This window comes from Chlamydomonas reinhardtii, chromosome 17 (genome assembly GCF_000002595.2).
Source record: "Chlamydomonas reinhardtii strain CC-503 cw92 mt+ chromosome 17, whole genome shotgun sequence".
Classification (NCBI taxonomy): Eukaryota; Viridiplantae; Chlorophyta; class Chlorophyceae; order Chlamydomonadales; family Chlamydomonadaceae; genus Chlamydomonas; species Chlamydomonas reinhardtii.
In genome coordinates, this window is record NC_057020.1 from 2,307,239 (window position 1) to 2,331,363 (window position 24,125).

The following is a 24,125-nucleotide window of genomic DNA, read 5'->3' on the forward strand; positions in this document are numbered from 1 at the left end:
GTTCCTCCATGTGCGCGTTCGCGGGCGGTCCAAGGCGGGACGAGCTGAAGCCCCTCGCTCCACGCAATCAAGGCAAACAACGCATTTAATTCAACGCGCCCATTGCACGCGCCATGTTACTCGCCGGCGCGGCACCACTCGCCGGCGCGGCGCTCTGCGTGCCGCGAAACCTCTCACGCAATCCGGCCACGCCCGCAATTCCCACGAACCACTGGCGTAACGTTCAAAGCCGGGGAACAACAATACGCGCACGTAGCTTGCCGCACACAGCTGCTCAGTCAGTCATCCTCCTCGAGGTCCGACTGCCGCTACGGCCTGCTGCTGGCGATCCGCCTCCGCTTTGGCCGGCTGCTGCCGCCTGCTTTACCGCCACCCACTGTGCCGCCGTAAGCGCCAGCATCATCGCCTCGGGCGTGTGCTGCCCAACACCCACGCCGTGCTGCTGCCCAAGAAGTCCAACGGCGGCAAGGGCCAGGAGAGTCCCAGTCTCCGAGTCCCTAAGCAATTTCATTCCCACTTGGCACTCTATCAACAAACTCGGTGTTTCTTAACACTACCTCTCATTGCAGCACACCGAGGCTTGGGTTTCCTAGTTGCCCCATGGGACAGGCCTTCCGTGGGGTTGACAGGCTTCCACACGCACATGTAGCATGTGCACAGTCTATGCAGCGGCGGCATTGTAAACACCCAAACAGCCGCGCAGTGCGTGCTGCTTGCGAATGAACCCCCCCCCCGCAAAATCCTCATGCGCACTCCTGCACAGTAAGCCGCCGTCTGGCATCGCATGTGGAGAATGGACAACTTGACTTCACCTGTTGACAACGCGCTCCCTTGAACACATCTGTGAATCCCGCCCGTGCGATTTGATGAGAGCGCCAGCGCGGCCGAGCGGTGCGCACGATTACACACCACGGGACCAGTGAAAGGTATAGGCCGTGGCACCAGGTTGGCCAATGCACGCACGCACGTGCTGCACATGAAGCAAACGGCCCAGCGCGTTCAGCACGGACCTGCCGGCCTCATCATGAACCTCACACCAGACACTACGCATTTTGAAGTGGAGGGCTGCTGAGGGCGAGCTTCGTAATCGTGACAATTACCAACGAAGTACAACCTTCTAAAACTCCCATTGTAAGTCATGACCACCGTCAGATCACCGTCTTGCTCACGTTTGCATGCGTTTCATCACCTGGGGAGGGCAAATGGATATTGGGGGGCAAGCGGCTGTGCCCTGACTTGGGCGGCGTGCCTAACCCGCCGGTCGCATGCCGCTTCCCTTGGCCCCAGCCCCGCGGCCGTCTAGCTAATTTCCCGCCGCCTATCAACCAAGAGGGGTCTGCCGGCCATTCCTGATAACCGGACAGAGACCACCCCCCGGGACGAAAAGAAAAGAATGACTCAAAACCGCGCTAGGTAGCAAGCCTCCATGTGCGTAAAGCAAGTAGGGTGGGAAACGACAAATAGCCCTCGGCACCAGAGCCGTTCACGGCTAAAATGCCAAACGCAAAGTAAAATAACAACTCCCACGATGACGGTGCATCAAGTACGGTCCGTCTTCCAAGCCGCGTTCACGCACGGCGGTTAGTTCTCACTGCCGTTCTCTCCTCGGCCTTCGCCTACCCTCACCAGCCCATAGCTTCCTTCCCCCTCAAAACCTGTTCCGTTCCAGTTTACCTAGAAGCTCCACTTAAAACCACCATTTTAGTACAGCTCCGTGAACGCTACCGTACTCCCGATACCAACGCGGTAGCCGCCCCTGCTGCAGAGCTCATACGGTGCGCTAACGTCAGCTCCTCTTAACAATCACCTAGTCTCCTTCTCGCCCATGCCTGCCCCCATCAACCCTGTCCCGTGCTCCTGCTTCTATCCTGGGTTCCCATCTGCCCCCTACCCAATCCTGAGCACCATGCCCAGCTCCACCACGTGCTCGTACGGCAGCCGCCAGTCCTCCACCTCGCTGCGGCTCAGCCCCAGCAGCAGGCGGTAGGTGGCACCGAACAGCAGCTGCGCCAGAAGGGGGCTGCCGGGCTCCGGCCGCACCCGCACAGCGCCCAGGTAGTACACCACGCCTGCGGTATGGCAGTTGCGCTTATGGTTATGTTTGCGGTGGCGGTTTGGCGGTGGCGGCGGGTTCGGTTTTCGTGTGCGGGGGCTGAGGTGCAGAATCAAAGGGAGGGATTAGACACAACACCCGCAAGTTGCTAGCATTTACTCACCGTGTCGGGCGGCCTCCAACACGTGCGCCACCGCTGCCTCGTCCACAACCACCCGCCCACCCGAGGGCAGCTGGGAAGTGACGCCCAGCGCCGCCCGCGCCAGCCGCGGCCGCGACCGCGAAGCCTGGAGCGCCGCCGGTGCAGCAGGCAGCGACACAGGCGGCGGCGCGCCGGTGGAGGGGCTGGGAAGCGCTGCTGGCGGTTGGGGTGCTGGCGCGTGGTCGGCCCGCACCTGTGCGGTATGCGCCGCCACCACCACCACCTCGCTCAGCTCCACGCCGCCAGTGCCTCCCGTGTTGCCACCAGCAGTGCCTACACCTCCACCACTGACATTGCTGCTGTGCGCGACGGCTGCGGACACACCCGGAACAGCCTCCACCTCGTCCTCGTCCTCTGTATCGGAGTCTTCTTCCACAGCCGAGTTGTAGCCTCGGTCGCTGCTACTGCTGCTGCTGCTGATGAAATCAACTTCCCCAGGCTGTAGCACCATGCCGCCCTGCCGCGACAGGCCCATGCCGTAGAGTGACCACCCTCCCTGCGGCTGCTCCGGCTGCTGTCCCGCCTGGCCCCCCTGCCGCTCCTGCTCCTCTCCAGCAGGCGCAGAAACGCCGCCCACGCCACGCCTGCTGGCTGCCGCTGACAGCCGGCTCCCCCGATGGCCGTTGCTGCGCCGGTTGCGGGTCACGAAGCGGAAGCCACCTGCACCGCCGCCGCTGCTCCCACTGCCGCTGCCCGCGATACCGTCTCCAGCTGCTGCCGCGGCAGCGGCGGCAGTATCAGCACCAGTGCCGCCGCCGGTCGCTGCCACCACTGTCGAGACGTCGGCGGCTACTGCGGGTCCGCCGCGGAGCACACGCACAATGCCGCTCACCACCTGAAAGGCGCAAGTAAGACATGTGCAAGGGACTCAAGTACAGGGCGACGGAAATCATTGGCAGGGCGAGTCGTCCCGACAGGGGAGTGGTGATTTGCATGCATGACGCGGTTGGGAGTGAGGAGTTCAGCACGCAACACCGGTCCCAGCAGGCACCAGCTCCAACACAACGCAACTCCAGACGGCCCCATCTATCTACCTGGCGGATGAAGGCCGCGCCGTGATCCACTCGGTCCATGTAGCCGTAGCGCGCCACCACCTGGCAGTAGCAGCAGGAGCAGCGGTAACGGCAGTAAGCAACGGCAGTAGCACCAGTGTTGGCCGCAGCAGCACTTGGCAAGTACCGTACGGTCAACCCTTGCCTGCCACGGCTGCATTCCCACAACGCTACTTCCACCCTTTCCCATGTATGACTGCTGGATGGGTAGGTGCCAGCCAGCTGCCGCTGCTGCACGCCCCGACACCCACCTGGTAGAAGTTGGGGAAGGGCGCCAGCTGGCGGACCAGCAGCCGCTCCACCGGCTGCACGTGCGGCAGCGGCACCACCCGCACGGTCAGGAACACAGACACGTCGTGCACCGACTGCCGGGGGGCGAGGGGGGGAGGCGACGAAAAGATAGTGGGAAGGGGAGGGGTTAGACAATAGCGGGTTAAGTAAGAGGAATGTTGCACATGAGCGCACACACGCACACACACACACACACACACACACACACACACACACACACACACACACACACACACACACACACACACACATGGCAATGCACCGCTCGTCCGCAGTCCCCGCCCACATTGCCCTCATTCCGCATGCTCCCTTCCCGTCGGTAGATTCCCACCCCGCACGAACCACCAGGCCGCCACCCCACTATCTACCAGCGGTGCCCACCTGCACATTCCGCAGGAAGTGGATGAGCACGTGCGGCAGCCCCACCGGCGTCTCGCTGTAGTACAGACCAATGCCCGGCTGCCGGGACAGAGGCCACAGCTGCTGCTGCTGTTGCTGCTCGGCACCCGCCCCATCCGCGCCCAGTCCCAGGCCCTGACTTCCCACTGCGGCGGACCCATCGGCACCCAGCAGCGGCTGTGGCGGCAGGCGTAGCGCCAGCTGCACAGGCCGCCACATGGACAGGCGCGCGCTCACGGCCGCCAGCAGCTGCGCGGGGCTGCCCCTGCTGAGGCTGTCGCTCTTGTGGGGATGTGAAGTTGGTACGGCGGCATTTCCATCGCCGCGACCGGAGATGCCAGCAGCAGCGGCAAAAGCAGAGGTGGCGGTGGCGGCCGTGCGGCGCCGCGACGGCAGATGGCCGATGGCACCACCGTCGGCGGGTGTAGCTGAGCCGTGTGTGCCCGAGGAGGGGGTGTTGGAGGCTGTGACAATCTCACGCTCGGGGTGCAACAGGCCGCCGCCGCTAGAGGCGCCGGGAGCAGCAGCAGGCTGAGGCGTTGCAGCGGTGGTAGTGCAGGCAGCAGCAGCGTCGGCACCGGCGGGTGAGTGGGCGGCGCCTTGCATCTCCTGCTGCTCCGCCTCCTGCTGGTGTCCATCCTCCAGGGACTCGGCAATGGCACGCGGCGCTTCACGCCGCACCTGCTGCGGTTGCGGCACCTGCGCTGCCGGCGCTGCCATGTGCGACTGCTGCGGCTGTAGCGGCATCATGACGAAGAGCTCGGACAGGCGGTTTCGGCCGGCGCTGGCGGCTAGCAGTAGCGCACGGCGTGTGCTGCCCACCCACCAGATGGTCATGACGTAGATGCCGCCCGCGGACACCGCCAGGCTGAACCAGGCTCCCTCAGGCACCTGCATGCGTGCGTGCGTGGGTGCACGTTTGCACATGCACCATGCATTGTAGTAGCAGCAGTTGCACCGTCCAACAGCCATCCGCACCGCATTGGTTTTTATGCGCACACACACAGTGCTTGCGTACTCGCGGATACACACACACACACGCACACACACACACACACGCACACACACACACACACGTGGCGCGCACACCTGGCGCGCACATAGATGCAATGGCCATCCACATGCCGTACCTTTGCCAGGTTGGAGGACAGGAAGGCTAGCTCAATGGCGAGGAAGACCAGCGCGAAGGGCGCGACCAGTGCCAGGCTGACCTCCCACACCGCCACCATCACGACCAGGATGAGCAGGGTGGTCAGCACGAACACACTCGACACGGCAAGACCGTAGGCCAGGCCCAGGGCTACCGTGTCCTGTGGGCGTGGTGGTGGTGGGGAGGGGGAGGGCAGATGATTGTTTCCACCGATCCATTACTATTCCAAGTCAATAGGGCAAGCAGATAACACGAGGAGCGAGGGTGCGGGTGAGAATTGCAGAAGGCGAGTGCCCATCACCAAGCTCTAATATGACAGCGAAGCGGTCGAGGGCCTCAGCTGCCCGCCTACTCGTCCTCATACATTGCCCCACCTGGAAGCCTGCCACCACGCCAATGCACAGCAGCATGAGGATCCAGTTGATCTCCGCCACATACACCTGGCCGCGCACGTGCTCCGAGGTGTGCAGCACAGACAGCTTGGGGAAGGCGCCCAGCTTGATGGCCTGCGGGCGGGCGGGCGCGTGGTGGATGGGTGGATTAGTAAGTCGTGTGAGTGTGTTGGTGTGTGCGGGCGAGTGTGTGGGTGTGTGCGGGTGAGTGTGGGTGTGGATGGGTGTGTGTGTAAGTGGGGAATGGTGTGTGTGTGTGTGTGTGTGTGTGTGTGAGTGTAGGAAAGCAACGGGGGGTTGTCCTTGTGTGTATGTGTGATTGACAAGTGCACGCTGCTGCTTGCTCGTCGTCACGTACGTTTGAAATGATTGAGAAGCAGCCGGTGATAAGCGCCTGGCTGGCTACCACGGAGGCCAGGGTGGCTAGGACCAGCATGGGGTAGAAGAAAGGCCTGCGATCAAGCAACAGTACGGCCGCCGCACAAATAAACACAGTTGCACACCAGGCACACAGTCTATGGTCGCGGGGGGCACTTCCAGCAGCGAGCGAGAGGGCCATCGGTATCAAAACGCCTCAACGAGCCTGCTGGTGCAAGGGTCATGCAGCAGCAGTAGTGCCTAGCGCGCGACTCGCTCGCGCTCACCTGGGCACACACTTCCAAAAGGTGTCTGACACGTCCTCCGGCCGCGACATGAGGTAGGCGCCCTGACCCACATACGTCAGCACCAGGCACGGGTACACGAAAAGGCAGAAGCTGGCCTGCAGCGGCGAAGCCCCGGGCGAGGTGGGCGGAGTTAGGACGACGCGAGAGCTGGATGTGGGCAATGCAAGGATGGGGCAGGTGCGTGTGCATGCGTGTGCGCATGTGAGATAGTGAGGTGTGCTGATGCATGTACAAGGGCGCGTGCGTACTGGGCTCCCAAGTAGTGCTGCCAGCAGAGGCCTCGCTTCCCCTCCCCCCAGCCATGCACCCCGCCACACCCACCAGCACGGAGCGGTGCGTGAAGTGCCCCAGGTCCGCGTACAGCGCCTCGGCGCCCGTCACGCACAGCATGACGGAGCCCAGCATGCGCCACGCCTCCACACCGCGGCGCGCGAAGAAGAGCGGGATGTGGTGCGGGCTCAGGCCTGGGCGGGTAGTGGGTGGAGCGGCGGCGGCGTAGGGGGGGTTGTTTCCACCGTGCATGGGGACAGGGTTGCGGGAAGTCGTTAGTAGTGACATGCATTGACTAATGGCCGCAATTGGAACGCAGCTGCATCATGGGTCCAATAAATGTGGAGCAGACAGCATGCAGGCCCCCGGGAGGAAGCTGCTGAGCGGGGCTGCTGCACGCGTGCACGCACGCACCCGCCAGCGCGCCGCCGCCGTGCAGGGCCAAGTTGTATGCTGCCACTCCCGCATTGGCACACAGCCACAACGCCACGATGGGCGCAAACGTGGAGGACACCTGCACACGCATACAGGTGTATGCGTGTGCATGTGGATATGTGTGCGCGTGTGTGTGAATGCCCAGCGTAACGGTTAGGCGCGCTTGTGCGTGTTTATAGGTTAGCGCGCGGTTGAACGCACGGATGCGGACGCGCTCCTGCCTATCCTATCCACCCCCCCCCCCCCCCCACACACACACACAACACACTCACTGACCCACCTTGGAGGTGCCGCATCTCTGCACACTGAACAGCAGCACCAGCACCGCAATGCTCACGCCCACCACCGTCTGCTGAGTGACCGCGTCAGTCGCCTCCTTGAGACCAGACACAGCTGACATGACTGCATGCGCGAACAGCAGGGAGTAAGGAAATAAAGAAGCGGTGAGCGCCACATGACAGCAGGCGCACGTGGTTAGGCGGTGCACGGATCTATGTGTGCATGCAGCCCCGAACATGAATGAGCCGCGAACACGAATGAGCCGGTATGTGGCGGCAGCACGCTAACAAGCAACCCGTACATGTGCCATACGTACGTGTGCCCGCACCCACCTGAGACGGCGGGTGTGAGCACGCCGTCTCCCAGCACCATGCCAGTAGCAGCCATGGTCGTGACCCACAGACCCATCTGCGCCGCCCGGTTGCGCCGCAGTGTCGCCCGCACTGCAGTGCCGCTGGCAGCCCAGCGGCGCCACCAGACACGGCGCGGCTGCTGCGGGTGCGGGTGCGGCGCTGCTGTGGCGGCGACCCGGGATGCTGATGTGGCAAGGGTGAGAGTAGTGTCGGGGCTGCGAGCGGCGGCGGCGTCTTGGGGCGTGGTGCTGAGGCGGCGCAGCGTGCCATCACCGCTGGGTCGGAGGCCGGCGCCGCGAGTCCCACTGCCGCTTGTGCGGCGGAGTTGGCTGCCGCCGGTGCTGGAGGACCCGAGGTGTCGCATCATGCGGCTCTCGCCCCGAAACATGACGTCGTGGGGGCGGATGCCGATCTTGCGGCAGAGCAGCGAGTACAGCGAGAACGTCCCACCTGAGGTACGAGGATTACGTAAGAGGAGGCAGGAGCGAGGGAAGTAAGCAGCGGGCGTTACCACCATCAAGCATACATGTAAGACGAGAAGCACAGGCCTGGTGCTGTGCTCGACGTGTGCATTCTGACACTCGCAGGCTACATGGTCGTACATGGTCACAAAGGAGCAGGAGCACGTTGCGATGCCGAGCTCACGCACCCCTCCCTGCTCGCTCACCCTCTCCTTCATCGTCGGCCAGGAGCACCACGCCCACATACTTGACCAGCACGATCAGCGTCAACGTCCAAAAGATGAGGCTGATTGCGCCCAGGATGTCGGCCTGTGTGCATGCGGGTATCTCTCAGTGCCATATCAACCTGGTGCCATATCAACCTGGTGCAGCCCCCCGGCGGGTTTCGCTCGAGCCGAGCCTAACGGAATTGTTCACATCCGGAACTTCCGGCTGCTTCCCAGGCGCGCGCTGTCACATAATGAGTATATGTAATGGCAATTGAGTGCGGGCGGTCGCGGGCTCGCGCGCCACGGCGCAGGAATGCGCAGAACACGCATACAATGGCGTGGGCAAGTCACGTAGACTGGCTCACCTGGCTTGGCTCCGAGCTGGAAAATATCGTGCTATACACGTACAGGGGGCTGGTGCCGATATCGCCATAAATACAGCCCAGCGAGCCCCAGGCCAGTGCCGCAGTCACAGCGATGGTTTCTTTCTGCAGCGAGCAAAGGACCGTGAGCTCAGGCCGTGAGCAGCAATGCAGACCTGTTTGCATACTCATATGCAAGCGCAGAGCCGACGAACCTTTTTGGTGAAGGTGATGCCGCCCAAGCCCTCCTCGTCACGCTCTTCAGGCGCCGAAGCGGCGAGTTTCATCTTTGTAGTTTGACAGGCGCAACGTGTGAAAGCAGTCTGTGCGCTGATATGGCGCACTGCCTGAGCTCAAGCAGCGCGCGCCTTCAAATAGTATTGGCCGCGGTTCGTCCCGTACGGTACACGTTCCTGCATGTGCGCTTGGCGAGCAGTTCCCAACGGGACGAGCAGAAGCCCCTCGCTCCACGCAATCAAGGCAAACAACGCATTCAATTCAACGTGCCGGTTGCACGCGCCATGTTTACCCGCCAGCGCGGCGCTACTCGCCGGCGCGGCGCTTCTCGCGCGCCGCAAAACCTCTCACGCAATCCCCACGTGTTGCCCACGAATCGCTGGCCTAACAGATAAAGCGGCAAAATGACAATACGCGCACGTAGCTTGCCGCACACAGTAGCGCACTGTTCAGTCAGTCAGTCCTCCTCGAGGTCCGACTGCCGCTGCGGCCTGCTGGCGATCCGCCTCCGCTTTGGCCGGTTGCTGCCGCCTGCGTTACCGCCACCCCTTGTGCCACCGTAAGCGCCAGCACCATCGCCATCTCTGTCCGCCGCACCAGCGCTCCCTGAATCTCCATCGTCGTCGCCTGCCCCAGCGCCGCCGGCGGCTTCGGGGGCTGGCAGCCCAGTTGACCGCCGCGTCTGCCGCCGCGCCCTGCCGCACTGCGCTGGCGGCAAACCAGCAGCGGCCCCAACCACTGCGGCACCGGCGTCCTCCCCGCCCGCATCAAAGCCACCCTGCTGGTCGCTTCGTCCTTGTTGCTGCCCCTGCAGCGGCTGCTGCTGCTGTTGGTCCTCCTGCTCCTCGCCATCTTCCGCGTGCTCCCCTGCAGCTGCCCTGCCTCCCTCGGACTCCGTGCCGGATGAGTCACCGGCGCGGCTGCGGCTTCGCGCGCGCCCGCCCCGGGCACTCGCTCGCCCTCCCGAGGCCGGGCTGCGCCCCCGCCCCCGCCCCCTGCCTCTGCCCCGGCCGCGCTGCGGCCTCTCCATGTGGTTAAGCTGGCCGGGCATGTGGCCCACGTGCGGCTGCGGTACGGCAGTACGGCAAAGTGCGAAACGGCAGGGCACGGGAAAACGTATTCAGGTTATGGCTCTGAAGAACAGCTTCAAGTCCGTGGCTGCTATTTACCCGTTAGGGCACCAGTGCAAGACGGCCGGCCGTCCAGCTGCACGCGGCACAACGGCCAAAGCTCACTCACACGGCAGACCCAAACCGCATAAGCTGGCACACAACGACCACACGCCATCCGCCCGCGGCCACACCTGGTTGTGTTTGACCAGCCCCTCATAGGCCCGGCTGCACTGGTCGTCGGTGCGGCCCGGCAGCCGCTCCGCCACACGCGACCAGATGATGCGGCCGTAGGCGGACTGTAGCTCCGAACACGCGTCCATCAGGGTCTGATGGCAGCACGCCGCCGCCGCGCACACGTGAAGTGAAGAGGGCGCGGGGCGCGGGGTACGGGCACGGGCACAGGGGAGAGGGGTGGGTTGCGCAGGCGGGTCAGCAGCCTGTACTCAATGTGGCACTGGTGCATATCCACCCCACCCATTGAAGCGCCTCAGAGTTTCCACAACACGTTGTGCACCCGCAACAGCGCCGCAGCAGCCCCGCACCTTTGTCTCCTCCTCGCTGAACGCCCCGAAGCGCAGGTCGGGCGACAGCAGGTTGACGAAGCGCTCGCGGCACTGCTGCGCCGTGCGGCCTGGCACCCGCTTGGACACCTCCTTCCACTTGCGGCCCACCTCCCCGACCGCCTGCACACCCACAGCCACAACCGCACCCGTGCAGAGGTGAGAAGCGGAGGAGCGGTGGTGCCGCCTTTAGAGCCACAAATCCCATACGGCGATACGGCGACCCGGGAGAAATTAGTGAGAGCATCTAGGCGCCCTGCTCCCCTACCTCCTCGCCCCTCCCTCTTTTCCTCATTCCACTTTCCGCCTTTTTCATCCTTTGCACGGGTATACACACCTTGTGCAGCAGTGCGTCCTCCTCCGCCGTCCAGCGCCCGGTGCGGCGCGGACCGCCCGCAGTCATGACGGCGTGCCAGCGGTCGCGCACCTTCGCGGTTGCCATTGGGGGAGAAGAGGAGAGGGAGTCGTAAGGATGAAGCAGCAGAGCGCGAGCAGGAAGGAAGGGGGGCAGCCACGGGGCCCTTCAAAGCGATGACACAGCGCAGGCGTGACATCTCTCAGGGCCGGCATGTGCGTGTAACACAGACGCCGCAGGCCCCATACACAACGCACCCGCTCGCGCACGCACTGTAAGAACGACGCCGCCCTTCCCGCACCCCAGCTGTTAGCCCAAGGCCCCCGTCCCACACCCACCCATGCCCGACGCCCCTACCCCGTACCACAGCCCCCACAGCCCCCCACAGCCCCCCTGCAGCCCCCCTAGCATGACCTGCAGCGCCCACCTGGTGTCGGTCGAAGCGGCCTCCAAAGCCGTCCGACACCGCCACCCAGTTGGTGCCCAGCCGCCCCACCAGCGCCTGCAGCAGCGCGCTGTCCGCGGCGCTCCAGGCGGAGCGCTGCGGCCGCCGGTCGTGGCGGCTCCACCGCAGACAGTGCGCCAGGCACTGGCCGGGCGTGCGGCCGGTGCCCAGCTCCTCAGCAACCTTGTGCCACTGCGTGGGGTGGGGAGGTCACAGGTGAGAGGTATGAACAGTTGAGGTGTGAGGTGAGGTCACAGTTGAGGTGTGAGGTGAGGTCACAGGTGAGAGGTATGAGGTGGGGTCACAGTTGAGGTGTGAGGTGAGGTCACAGTTGAGGTGGCAGGTGTGAGGTGAAGCGGGGCCGGGGCGCAAGCAGGGCGAGCTGAAGTAGGGCAGCGGTGTGAGGAACAGCGACAGGTGCAGGGCGCTGGGTGCGGGGTGAACGCAAATGCGGAAAGCATGTAACGCACGCAGTCCCACGCACACGCACCTGGCGCCTGTTGTACTTGTCTGCCAGCTCCATCAGCTTCCGACTCTCCTGTGAGGGCGAGAACGACATCAACATGACTGTCTTGCTGAGCGCTGCTGCAACGGCATCCTGAAACGGCATCCTGACACAGGCCACCGGTGTAAATGCCTCCCTGCTTGCCTGCAGCCGTGGCAGATGACAGCCGCAGCCCCCACCACCACTCCCAGCACCACTCCCAACACCTCTCCCACCACCTCCACCACCACCACTCCCACCACCACTCCCACCACCACTCCCAGCACCTCCACCACCTCCATCACTTCAACACGCACAGGCGCACGCACGCGCACGCACCTCCAACTGCCACGACGCCCCCGGCTTCAGGTTGTGGCGGTAGTAGGCGGCACACTCTGCCCCGGTGCGCCCTACGCGGTGCGCCGCAGCCACTCGCGCCCACGCCGCCTCGTCAAGCTGCAGGATGAGCGGCACAGCCTCCGGCGAGTCGGGCCGCACCGCCTGAGGAGTGGAGTGGGAGACAGGCGAGGGGTGGATAGGAGTGGGTGGAGAGGGGCGGAGTGGAGTGGCGGGGAGTGGAGTGGAGTGGAGCGAGGCGTGTGTGTGTGTGTGTGTGTGTGTGTGTGGAGTTGTGCATACTAGGTTAGGCGAAGGCGATGATGGGACGGGGGGTCCGGCATTACTAGTTAGACGAAGGCAGTGGTGTGGAATGAAGGCCGCCGTGTGTGCAGTAGGTGGGACTCATGTCCCGGAGCCCACGTGTCACCAAATTGCCCGACCCAACCATGAGTGCAGTGTGCCAAAACGAGCACCAGAAACCCACCTTGATGCGGTCATACTCTTCTTGCATGTTGATCTGGCCATTGCCACTGCCGCCTGCACCGGCGCTGCCGGCTTCACCGGCCGGCGCGTCGGCCCCACGGACCGCTTCCACGGCTCCTTCCGCCGCCCCTGCCGCCGCTCCTGCGCCTGCCCCTCCACTCCCCGCCTGCTGCTGCTGCTGTTGCTGCTGGCCCCTGTTCTGCTGCAGCCCCGCGTTCTGCTGCTGCAGCCGCTCCATAAGCTGGCGTGTGAGGAGCGACTGCACCTCCAGAGTGAGGCCCTTGTTCAGTGCATCCACAACCCTGCAGGCACACACATAGGACGCGTGGGGGCTCGGGCATAGCGGAAATGCCGATTAGGGGCCTTGAGAGAACCGCGGGTAGCAGTTTCCATTCCCCGTTAGTGTTAGGGGTAGCCACTCTGGTACCCAAGGGGCAGCCACCACCTCAAATGTGCGACCTCGACGCGGACGTTGCGCAGTAAGGCCCAGCCACCGAGCAAGCGTCGCAAACCTGTGCACTCACCGCTGCGGCCATCGCACCCGGTCGTAGGGCCGCGGCGGCAGCTGCTGCGCCGCCGCCAGCCGCTCAAACTCAGCCGTGGGTGGCGGCAGCAGCGCTCCCACACGCCAGAACCTACTGGTGGGCGGCTGCGGCGCGCCTGCAGCGGCCGCCGCAGCCGCTGCAGCCAGGCGACTGGTGCCGCCGGCGGCAGCGGCGGCGGCAGCAGCGGCAGCGGCAGCGGCAGCGGCAGCGTCCAGCCCGGCGGCACCCACGCCCACAGCACCGAGGTCAGGCAGGTCCGACAGGCGCGGATGCGCGATGGCTGCTTGGTGCAAAGTCAGGTTGTGCAGGTGGTTTGTAATGAAGGCAGGGTTACTGTTTATGAAACAATTTGTCGACGCGAGTCAGGCTTTCCAGCGACCATGGGCGACATACCCATTGGGCCGGGGCACACAACCACTAGCCACTCCCTCCCCGGTCGTATGGACCCACCCCGAATGCGAGCAGCCATGGTGTGCGGGCGCGCGATGATGGGCTCCTGCCGTACACGCCGCTCCAGTGTGTACGCGGTGTTGGAGTGCTCATCCAGGCGCTCCAGCGCGGATGACAGCTGGCGCTGCGCGGGGGGTAGCAGCCACATGGGCAGCAGGGTTGCAGCAGGGGCAGGGGCTTCACACGCTGCTACCCACACGCGTTTGTTCCCCTGCATCACTCATTCGTCCCGTCATGCCCCTAGTGAGTCGGCACGTCCAGAAATCGGCATTTGGCAGGTACCGGTATCCCTAAGTAACTCAGGCGTTTGGGGCGGGTCTCCTTTCCGTTTTGGTGTTCAACATACACACACAAGTATACATCGCACACACTCAGTCCTGTGTCCCCAGTGGTCGGCCGCACCTGCAGCGCCTGGTTGGTCTCCAGCGCCGCGTACAGCCGCGCCAGGCGGCTGTCGGGCTGCAGCACCTCGCCCGGCGGCTGTAGCACGTAGCGCTCTATGTCGTGATCCGAGTCCCCGCCCTCCTCCTCCTCCTCCTCCCCCGCTTCGAGGTCCTCCTCCTCCTCCTCATCTCCCTCTTCTTCTTCCAGCTCCTCCTGCAAGCCATCCTCGTCCGCCGCCTCCTCGGTCCGCTGCCCCACTGCGCCATCCCCAGCAGCCGCCGGGGCCGCGCCAGACGGCCCGGCGCCCCCGCCCTGTACACGGCCCAGGCCCGGCCCCCGCCGCCCCCGCTGCCGCTGCTGCTGAGGTGGTCGAGCTGCTGGCGCCTCAGCAGCGCAGCGTGCCGTCTGAAGCTGCCGCTCACCGAGAGTGCCCCGGGCCGCGGCGCCGCTGGCGCCGGCGTCGTCGCCCTGATCCCGTTCCTCTCCGATAGCCGGCTCCCCATCAGCGGCTGCATTCGGCAACCAGGAATAGTATGGTGACATACGTTGAATGAATATGGTACTATGAGGGGGGCTTGAGTTAAACTAGAAGTTGCGGCCATTGCGAACCGTGAGGCACAGTGGCATGGGGATCCCGTGCCCAGTTTGTCCCCTGATTGGCTTCACTCTTGCAGCCCTGCTTTGCTCACCTGCTATCTACATACTCGTGAGGAACACCATAAGCCGTTCCGCACATCGGGACGTCGGGAGGCCGGGAGCAGCGGGAGCGGGTAATGGGGAGTTGACGTCAAACGATGTGCATGCGGCGCTTGCCGCTTGGTACATGTGCCCAGCGGGAGCTGGTGACAGCACCCCTGAAATCCCGTCAAAGTCAATCGTGTTGAGATTATACGATCATGCTAGTGTAGATACCACACGGCACTCGACGCACCTGTTCTATATCAGCCTCGGCCTCTAGTACGCCTCGCGCGGCCGCCTCCGCTGCGCGCTCCTCCTCATCCTCCCCCAGCTCATCGCTGCTGAGTCCTTCCTCGCTGCCATCATCAACGTCTGCATCCTCATCAAACTGGTAGCCTCCGTCGTCGACATCGCTTCCACCCGCGTAAGCTCCGGTGTCGCCAAATGCCGGCCCACCAACGTGCCGCTGCACGCCAGCGCCGTTGGCGGGAACCCTACCAGCCGGCAGCCCAGCAGTCCCGCCTGTTGGGTAATCGTACGCCCCCGTATCATCGCCATTTAATTCATCGCCCTGCAGCAACTGCAAAGCGGTTTTGCTTGCAAACAAAGCGGCATCCAGTTCTCTAAAGTAATCATCGTCATCGTCGTCTGCCATGATAGCATGCATATAATGCGGTATGTGCGGTATAACTATCAGCTGCCCAAGTTAGGATATGTGCAAGTGGTTCTGGCCCGATGCCGGTCCGCCCAATCGCAGAGGCCGAAACGCGTGCAAGTTACGCGCTTCAAGTGCCAAACCACCACGCTTAAAAAGCAAAACACGGAAACCTACTTCGCAGACCCTTACGACGCGTACACAGAACTTCGAAGCAAACGTCGTCCATGCCAAGGAACTGAAGGGGCCTCCAAGACTAGTTAGGCATGGCTTTTATCACTGAGATTGCCAACGAGGCGCAGTGGAAGACGGAGGTGCTCGAAACGCCGGGGACGCTTCAAGGTGCGGGGTCGACGACAAGGTTTGGAGCGGTTGCTGGAAGCTGTAAAACTCAGGAATGCTGGACACATGCTGTGATGGATCAGCGGCGCGAAACTAGACCAAGACAGTTGACAAAGCGTCAACATTCACCCCACCATCCTCCTTCCCCTTCCCCGCCATGGTAACACGCGGGCCCCTTGACTCCTGCCCTGCAGTTGTGGAGGTGTTCCAGTCCTGGTGCGGGCCATGCAAAGCGGTGCAATCTACGTTTAAGAAGCTTTACTTCGACCTGAACGACCGGCCACTGAAGTTCTACTCGGTGAGCGGCAGCTGGCGTCGGGGGTCGGGGGGGGGGCACGACCTGCGCGAGGGGGGCGGTTGGGCACCGGACCCCTGCGCCAGCCCATGCAATCGCACGGCTGATACGTCTTGGGTGTATGACAATGGTCAGGGGCTATATTGGGGTCCACAGGGTCGACAGCGACGCCTGACGCCTGACGTTGCTGACGCCCTGTTGCGTGCCCCATGCGTGCCCCATGCTGACCCATGCTTGCCCCATCTGCCAGGTGTCGTCGGAACGGCTGTCGTCCCTGAAGGAGTATGTGGGCAAGTGCAAGCCCATTTTCCTTTTCTTCAAGGTTTGTAGCGCTGGCAGCCCTGCGCGCTCAAGTTGATTGCACGTTGCTAGGAGGGGTGCGTCGTACTTGTGATGTGTCCGTAAGGCACTTTGGTTATTGCTTACATGGTCCTATTTCGCCCCGCTCGTGTGTGGCATGGCGTCACAGGATGGCAAGCAGGTGGAGAAGATTGAGGGCGTGAAGGCGCCGCAACTCAACAGGATCGTGACGGAGTTGTCGGGGAAAAACCCGCCCCCGGCGGCCCCGGCTGCGGCCCCGGCGGCTCCAGCAGCGGAGGCATCGTAAGCGGCACGCGTGCCTAGCAGCTGCCGTGCGGCATGTGGCTCTATGAGGCTGGACGGGTGACGGACTATGGGCCGGCAGAGCCAGCAATTGCTGGAGGCGACGATATGCAGCCGTGCGACAGCAGCAGCAGGGGCAGCAGCAGCCATATGGACAAGCGGGAGGAGTGTCAGTGAGGAGGGGCCTGGGTGGTGTGCTTCGTGCCGTCAGGCCATAGCTATCTGACACGCAGATGCATGGTGTAAATGTGGGTGGATTAGTGAGGACGGTGGGTATGCATTAGGGACGGGGTGGCGCTGGCACAAGGATGGCCATGCAGCAGCTTCAGAGTAAAGAACGTGTGATTGCAAGAATACTGGCGACCGTGGAGATTTCTATCCAGCTCGCTCAGAGTCGCGCGGTACACATACCGGGTGCAATTGACTTTAAGACATGGACACAGTCTGACGAGACCACGTAGTGACAGCGCAAGATGCGCGATGGACAGGGCTGGCGCCGGTCTGGTGGGTTGTAAGACCTTTGCAAGACTACGCATGCAGTGCCGCACCGTACGTCCGTGTATCCTCCCGGCCTCCCCTGTGGAGCTGCTACGGTACGCATGAAAAGCAAAATTCATGTGCATCTTTGAACGACCAGCTTGCCACATTGGACGTGGCACTGTGCCCTGCTGATGGCTGCTTCTGGCGGCATGTTTGCCCCTCGCCATCCAGTCATCCCCAAAACGGCATCCGTCAGCACATACGGCATGCGCAGTCAACCGCGCCAAACATCAGGTAGAACCGCCCTCCAGCCTCCCTTTCCAACTTCTTCACTGGCCTCATTCAAGCGGCTCCACCACATGCTCGTACCCCTTGAAGTGCCCCGCGTGGCCGCCGCAAACCACGAAATAGCCCCCCGCCTCGCCGCCGCCCGCCTGTGCACCCTCCACTGCCCCCACCGAGGCCCCGGCCCCTTCCAGCGGCACCGGCGACAGCTCCGGCACACGCACTCGGAAGCGCGGCTGGAAGCTGCACACGTGGCCACGCACCACCTCCATGTGCCCCATCACAGCACGGCGCTCCACTCGTGGCACGAACGCCATGCACTGGCGAAGCGCCGCGGAGGGCCGCTGAGCGGCGGTGCGCGGCCGCGACGGCGTCGGCACTGATGCCGATTTACCGAGCTCCGAGGATTCGGGTTGGTTGGGTGCCAGCACGAAGCGGTAGCCTACCGCCCGGTCCGACGGCGACGCCTCAAGTGCCTGCCCGCTTCCGCCGCCTGCTGCGAAACTGACGCCGTCGGCGGCGTCGTTGGGGCCACCGGCGCCGTCGGCGGCCAGGCCGTTGGCACCTGCGCCAGGCTGGCGCAGCAGCAGCCACTGCTGTTGCGGGCAGTCCTCCACCGCCTGTTGCATTTGCTCTAGGGCCTCTGCAGCCGCCACGACAGACTCCGGGAGATTCAGGTCATCACCGGTGGCATTGCTCGGGTCACATGCGCCAGCCCCACCGCCGCTGCTGCCACTGCTTGCGGACCCACTGCTGCCGCCGCCCGACTTCAGCACGCGGCACTTGTCCATGAACGCCCGCAGCACCTCCAGAACATCCGCAGCATCGCCCGTGCTCTTGATGGCCGCAGCGGCAGCACCGCCCTCGCGGCCATCTGGTTCGCCGCCCCCACCGCCGTCCTGCTCGCCACGCGTGACTGCTGCCGTGGCCACGACTGGTTCCGGCTTGGGCTGCTGTGGTAGCTGCGCGCCACTGCCCTCTTCCACACGTCGCCTGAGGACTGCAACTGCCTCCACCAGCCCGGACTGCGCCGCTTTCAGTCCCTGGTGCGCCTGCTGCAGCGCCGTCGCCGAAGCCGCGCCACCCGCAGCCGCCACGCCGCCGCGCACCGCATTGCCCAGCACCTCTGCGTTCAGGCGCTGTACTGCAGCAGCCAGCATCGCGCCGCTTGCGGCAGCGGCTGTAGGCAGCTCACCGTCGTCTGGATCGCTGACGCTCTTGGCCTTGCCGGTGGTTGCCGTAGTTGGCGAGAATGCGGTGCGCATGGTGAAGGCAGTTGCAAAGCGGGACAGCGCAGCTGCCAGATAGGAACCGTCATCCGTCAGCACCTCGAGCAAGCACCAGGATGCAACCAGTGCCTGTGGTGGTGTCACGATAGGTCCGGTTCCGTACTTGCGTGTTTTATCTAGCTAAGCGGGTAGAGCAATGATTACCAATGCGTGAAACACACGCGGCCAGCAGATGCCTCTTGCCTCGTGCTTGCCCTTCCCCCCCCCCCCCCACCCCCACCCCCACCCCCCCACCCCCCCCCCATTGCCCGGACGGACTCACCTGCTGCAAGTCCTGAGACACGCTCAGCTGCAGCACGGCGTCTAGGCAGCCGGCCCTGCCAGCTACCAGCAGGTCCCGCACGGCCAGATGCACGAGCCGGCAGTGCGCCAGCGCCAGGGTGCCGTGGCGGTGTGCGTTGTCGGCGGCAACGGCAAACGCACGCAGCGTTGCCACGAGCTGGGGCCCTTGCGGCGGCTGCTTCTTGTCCTGAAAGGCCAGGGCATCCAGCTCGGAAATGGCATTGGAAAGCTCAGCTACTGCAGCCGCGAGTGGCGCCGATGTCTCAAGGGCTGCGCCGCTGGAGGTTCTGCACAGGCCTGCGGTTAGATGCGATAGGAAGGGACTCACGTTGGTCTGGGAAGGTGAGCAGTCGCAGACGGTAGCAACACTCTTCACAGTGCGCTCGCCTCGTCGCGCCCCGGCAAGCTATACTGATGAACCCGAGGGCTGCTCATGATGGGCTCACCTGTCACGCTTGCGGCCTTAGCCCCCGGTGCGGAGTCGAAGGCGACGTCAGATGCATCGCTCGAACTGGAGCCCAAGCCCAAGCCGGGCGGCGCTGGAGTTTTGCGCCTGTCATGTACGGAGGATTCTTTTGTCTTTGCAGACGGTGTGGTCCCAGAATCCCTATCGACACTAGAGGCACATCCCATCTTGGAACTTTCGGACAGCACAGAGTATGGAACTGGAATGAAAGGCTAAATAGAAGTGGTTTGCACTGAATTAAGTATACATGCATCAGGCTCCAAGTTTGGCATTGAAAGCCTGCTGTCGGTTGGTGGGGCCGCCTCCTCATCTTCCTGCCTGCAGCCTGCAATCCCTCTTGCTCCACCCCCACCACGCCCATGCAGTCATGCACCTCACAGTCGCTCATGCAATATCATCCTGCTTATCTCGTAAAATGATGATGAGCTCATGTCACATGCGCATGAGCACTACGTTGAAGCGGCCGTCGTGCGGCCTTAGCACGTCTTAGCACAGCTGTTTTGCTTGCGCAGTTGGCACCCTCTGCCCACGCCATCTGCCCCTGGCAGGGTTATACACGGGCGTTCTAAAAACCCCTGCCATGTATGAAGTACGCCCCGATCCCCTTCCTGGCGCTGCCAGGAAGGACCCCCTGCGGGGGCCCTAAATTCTCCTGCGCGCCAGGAGCGCTTGCCCCAGCTACTCCTGTATGTAAATTTTTTTCCCAGCCCCATTGGATAGCTGCCTCAGTCTTGTTACCTGCGCTTCCCTTCCGTCACCACGTACAGCCAGGTATACCTTCAGAACCCCCAGCCCAGCTCCTCCAGGTCCAACTCTTACGCCAGCGTCAGGTCACCACCCTCCTCTAGCGCTATGCGATGGGCAAGACAATGCACGGTAACCAAAAAGCAGAGCTTTCTCCTTGACCTAACCACTGCACCGTTGTGCTTGCCCATAAATACTGACGCCCCGTCGCTGCCATATGCCACCATTTGTACCGACCGGGGATGTCTGGGAGGGGGTTTTCCCCCTAGCCCGGGCTTCTCCCCTAGCCCGGGAAATTTCGCGAAAATCAGCCCCCCAAACCCCATAAAAACATGCATGTTGTGCTGAGGAATGCGTTCTTGTCGATGGGGACACCTCGACCTCTCGGGCCCTTGCTTGGGGTGCAGGAGTGCACCTATGGTCTTAGCCTGAAATGCTCCTGGCAGCCAGGAGGAGGGCCCGCCAGGCCCTCCTACCCGTGCCAGGAGCGGCCCCCTGGCGGGGGCCTAATCCCTCCTGCTCCGCAGGAGGGATCCCCAAAAAATCTCCTGCGCTTTTTGCCCTAACCCCTAAAAAGTCCTGGATTGCTCCTGGCTGGAGAACCCTGGCCCCTGGTACATTCGTCACATGCATCCTGCTACCAGCCTACCACCATGGAACAGCAGTTGACGACCCACCGCATTACCGCCAAATGATAACCACATGCACAGCGCCAGGCAGTCTATAGCTGCTCCATAGTGTGCTCGTACGCATCAAACAGGGTCTTGTGCTTGCCACAGACATAGAAGTACCCCGCAAACTCGTCTGCCTGCGGCGCCAGCAGAGTTGCACACGTAAGCCATGCCAAGTAAAAAGGACCAAGTCGGGGAAAAGTGCCAAAAGCATGGCTCCCAGAAACGAAGACGTGCACATCCCCCTTCGCACAGCTCGGCGCCAAGCATACTATACAGCAACCCCATCTTATGGTCCCAGAAGACAATACATACTAGGCCCAAGCCTCACCTGAATCCTGTACGTGGGCTTGGGTTTACATGCGTGCGCCGGGACCACAGTAACCCGGCCATCCTGGTCCTTGTCACGCCGCCGCGGCACCCATGCCATGCACCTAGCCGGCGCAGGCTCCGGCTGCAGCAGCGGCGGCTGCACCAGGTTGAAGCGCCCCTTGCCTGCAGCGGTGGGTAACACAGGTGGTCAGTGTGGATGGGCGCATGGGATAGGCAGGGAAATGCTCGACAGAAAGACCATGCTTGGCAACCGCCTGCTGCTCTCACTGCACCGGTAGGCACCGGCAAAAGCGAAGTGTCTTGCTGCAACCGTCAGCAAAAAGGGCCGGCCAGCCTATCTCTCCTGCAGACATGCCAGCCCGTGACAGCCACGGACAATACGCCCCTTTCTATCCCATCCCACCCGAGCGAATCGCCACACGCACCTTGCTGCTGCTTGCGCCTCAGCTGCAGGAGCGCGGCGCCGCCCGGCGGCAGCTCCTGCCCGGCCGTGGCAGCCTCAGCCGCGGCGTCCTGGCGGCACTCCAGTAGCTCAATTGCGTCCTCGGTCACCTTCGCCACCTCGTCAGCGTCGAGACCGGTCAGCGCATGCAGCTGCTGCAGCAATGATTCCGCGTCCGCGTCGCCACTGCCGGCCACCTCGCTGCCTGCACCGTCTCCGCCACCGCTACCTTGGTGCTTGATGTCGCCAAGCACATTGGGGCCAGCGGGCGGGGGCGCGGCTGAGGCAGCCAGCAGCCGAGGCGGCGGTGGCGGCGGCGCTGCCGATGCAGCGGCGGCGCTTTGCTTGCCCCTGGGCCCGCGTCTGGCCAGCATTGCTTGGAGGCCCGCCAGTAGCGGCAGGGCCCCATCATCAGTGCCCCGGGCCGCGCTGCTTGCGGCGGAGTAGGGCCTGGAGAGGTCCAGTGCGGTTGCAAAGTTGTCTGACAGGTCATCCACATCCGCCCGCTTTGATTTGCTGCTGTTGGCAGCAGCCGCACTCCGCCGCGGCCCTTCCTTCCGCTTTTCCTGTGTGCCCTCTGCGGCCTCTTCGTCTGCTTCCTCCGGATCCAGCTCTGAGCCCCACCCAGAGCCCCCAGCTCCATCTCCGGCCGCTGCCGCGCAAGACGCGGAAGCAGCGAAAGCTGGCAGTGGCGCCGGCAGGGAAGTACTGGTAGCCGCCGCAGGCGCGGCAGGCAGCCCTGGCAGCGCCAGCCCTACCGCACTCGCTGCCGCCAGCAGCTGTTGCAGCTGCAGCACCAGCGCCGCCATTTCAGCCTGAGCCGCTGCGAAGGCCTCCTGCTGCTGCGAGGCGGCTACGGCTGTAGCACCCACGCCGCCACCGCCGGCAGCAGCACCGGCGGTATGCCTCACCAGGAACTGCATGCAGGCGCTGTCCAGGTTCTGCTGCGCCACGGTGAGCAGCCTGGGGTGCGGGGGCCAGTATCAGATGCAGGATAGGCAGGACAGCAACGCTTCCACCGGTACGCACAGGTGCGGGCGACAACATTGGCGTCACAAGCCAAGTCGTTTCGCGGTCCCCCCTGTCAGTGACTGTGGAGGGCGCTCAAGCAACTATGCCCATGCATATATGCCCGCCCCTGCCCGAAATACATTAAGTACCGATGTCGCGAGGACATAGACCGGACTGTAACTGTATTGTGAACCACACACTTGTGCACGTGCTCGGCGTCCTCGGCAATACGCGGCGCGATCATGACGCGCACGAACCAGCTGCGGTCAGTGAAGTCCAGCATTAGATCTGAGGCCGCCTGCACCGCCTGTGTGGCGTAGTGAAGGTGTGTGGGGTTGAGTTTGGAGGGGCGGGGGCGGTGCGCAGGTGGCGTCGGGTTGTTGCGGCGAGTTGCCTGTGGCGGGGCAGCAACCGCACATGTACGGTATGCATGTACCCGCATATACAACACACGCCGTGATCGCACACACCTGCTGCAGCTCTGACATGACTCGCTGCGGACACACACGTCCACCGCGCGGCCCGCAGTGCGGTAGGCGCTCACCAGGCACTCGGACGCGGAGCGCACCTGCGCGGCAGGGGTGAGCGTCTCGTGTCAATGCACGACATGAGTACGGTATTCACCCAGCAATTCCCCCATCCGCGGCGAACCCTCTGACAACGTCGTTTATCCCTGCACAGCCTAGGAGATACAGAACCCACCCTTCCATTCACCACCCACCTGCATGGCCAACACCAGGAAGAGGCGCTGGTTCTGCCGTACTTGCTGCGCCCGCGTGAAGAACACTCGTACGGTGGAGAACACGGCACCCGCGTACGGCACATGCCGCAGTGCATCCGTCAGGTCCGCACACGTGCTGCTGAGGGCCTCAGCCGCGAAGGACGCGAGGTCGCCTCCTAGCCCCTGACACAACAGCCCGGCGCCACCGCCGGCGCCGCTGCTGCCGTCAGCATCTTTTGAGCCTGCAGCAGTATCATTCCCTAGGGCCGCGTGAGCCGCCACTGCGGCGCGCTCGGCCGCGGCGGCGCGCTCGGCGGCCACCAGTGCAGCGTCAACCACAGGAGGGTTAAGCCCGTTTTTGGCGGGCTGCTCTCGTGGTACGCTGCCCGCAGCTGTCGCTGCAGGCGTCGTGGGCGCTGTGGGTGCAGTTGCCGCTTCAGCAGCGCTGCCGCCTGCTGGCGGCAAAGATTTGACGCAAGCGAGCGCTCTGAAATATGCGGGTGTGGCGGGTGCTGCGTGCGTGGGATGCACTACCCGTGGGCGCCCCGCACAGGCAAGCCCCCGGTCTCCCCGTATATGACGCGGTCTCGGCGGGTGCATTCTTCCGCAAGAAGCGCTTGTGCGCATGCAATGTGTGCAGGGGGCGCCTCATCGCTTACGGAGGACCTTACGTGGGTTGGCATGTGGTTTGGGCCCTGGTTGCACCGCGCTGTTCTTCTGAGACGAGGCACCGCATCCCATGGCTTTCAAACAAGCTTAATTCATTACCATGATTATAACTTCAGGAAACTGCCTTATGGATGCCTTGAAATCGGCCTGATTCATCTAAGCATACCGTGGACTCGCTACTCGCATGCCTTT

The 24,125-nt window shown here is 63.5% G+C and overlaps 5 protein-coding genes across 5 annotated transcripts; 1 reads left to right on the plus strand and 4 right to left on the minus strand.

Annotated features, from left to right (window-relative positions):
* Nucleotides 1-72: 72 nt before the first annotated feature.
* CHLRE_17g714200v5 (uncharacterized protein) lies at nucleotides 73-8,908 on the minus strand. The gene is made up of 16 exons (XM_043072131.1): nucleotides 8,789-8,908; nucleotides 8,577-8,699; nucleotides 8,209-8,311; nucleotides 7,521-7,991; nucleotides 7,190-7,311; nucleotides 6,889-6,988; nucleotides 6,526-6,668; nucleotides 6,184-6,299; nucleotides 5,898-5,991; nucleotides 5,522-5,653; nucleotides 5,128-5,307; nucleotides 3,980-4,888; nucleotides 3,559-3,672; nucleotides 3,290-3,349; nucleotides 2,217-3,090; nucleotides 73-2,069 (listed from the first exon to the last, which is right to left on the minus strand). The coding sequence occupies exons 1-16, from the start codon at nucleotides 8,858-8,860 to the stop codon at nucleotides 1,888-1,890; spliced, it is 3,795 nt and encodes a 1,264-aa protein (XP_042914590.1). The 5' UTR covers nucleotides 8,861-8,908; the 3' UTR covers nucleotides 73-1,887.
* A 54-nt stretch (nucleotides 8,909-8,962) lies between these two features.
* CHLRE_17g714229v5 (uncharacterized protein) lies at nucleotides 8,963-15,328 on the minus strand. The gene is made up of 13 exons (XM_043072132.1): nucleotides 14,899-15,328; nucleotides 14,657-14,663; nucleotides 13,986-14,476; nucleotides 13,584-13,707; nucleotides 13,113-13,413; nucleotides 12,590-12,890; nucleotides 12,106-12,267; nucleotides 11,773-11,820; nucleotides 11,265-11,474; nucleotides 10,820-10,909; nucleotides 10,465-10,605; nucleotides 10,114-10,248; nucleotides 8,963-9,876 (listed from the first exon to the last, which is right to left on the minus strand). The coding sequence occupies exons 1-13, from the start codon at nucleotides 15,298-15,300 to the stop codon at nucleotides 9,268-9,270; spliced, it is 3,021 nt and encodes a 1,006-aa protein (XP_042914591.1). The 5' UTR covers nucleotides 15,301-15,328; the 3' UTR covers nucleotides 8,963-9,267.
* Nucleotides 15,329-15,450: 122 nt separating this feature from the next.
* On the plus strand, nucleotides 15,451-17,120 carry CHLRE_17g714250v5 (uncharacterized protein). Its single transcript, XM_001700401.2, has 4 exons — nucleotides 15,451-15,642; nucleotides 15,837-15,940; nucleotides 16,188-16,259; nucleotides 16,407-17,120. Exons 1-4 carry the CDS (start codon nucleotides 15,567-15,569, stop codon nucleotides 16,542-16,544), a joined length of 390 nt encoding a protein of 129 aa, XP_001700453.1. The 5' UTR covers nucleotides 15,451-15,566; the 3' UTR covers nucleotides 16,545-17,120.
* A 2-nt stretch (nucleotides 17,121-17,122) lies between these two features.
* Nucleotides 17,123-19,578, minus strand: CHLRE_17g714300v5 (uncharacterized protein). Its single transcript, XM_043072133.1, has 3 exons — nucleotides 19,323-19,578; nucleotides 18,857-19,173; nucleotides 17,123-18,663 (listed from the first exon to the last, which is right to left on the minus strand). The coding sequence occupies exons 1-3, from the start codon at nucleotides 19,507-19,509 to the stop codon at nucleotides 17,359-17,361; spliced, it is 1,809 nt and encodes a 602-aa protein (XP_042914592.1). The 5' UTR covers nucleotides 19,510-19,578; the 3' UTR covers nucleotides 17,123-17,358.
* Nucleotides 19,579-19,642: 64 nt separating this feature from the next.
* CHLRE_17g714350v5 (uncharacterized protein) lies at nucleotides 19,643-24,038 on the minus strand. Its single transcript, XM_043072134.1, has 8 exons — nucleotides 23,936-24,038; nucleotides 23,265-23,716; nucleotides 23,088-23,111; nucleotides 23,014-23,037; nucleotides 22,744-22,850; nucleotides 21,516-22,495; nucleotides 21,089-21,252; nucleotides 19,643-20,894 (listed from the first exon to the last, which is right to left on the minus strand). The coding sequence occupies exons 1-8, from the start codon at nucleotides 24,003-24,005 to the stop codon at nucleotides 20,808-20,810; spliced, it is 1,908 nt and encodes a 635-aa protein (XP_042914593.1). The 5' UTR covers nucleotides 24,006-24,038; the 3' UTR covers nucleotides 19,643-20,807.
* Nucleotides 24,039-24,125: the final 87 nt, after the last annotated feature.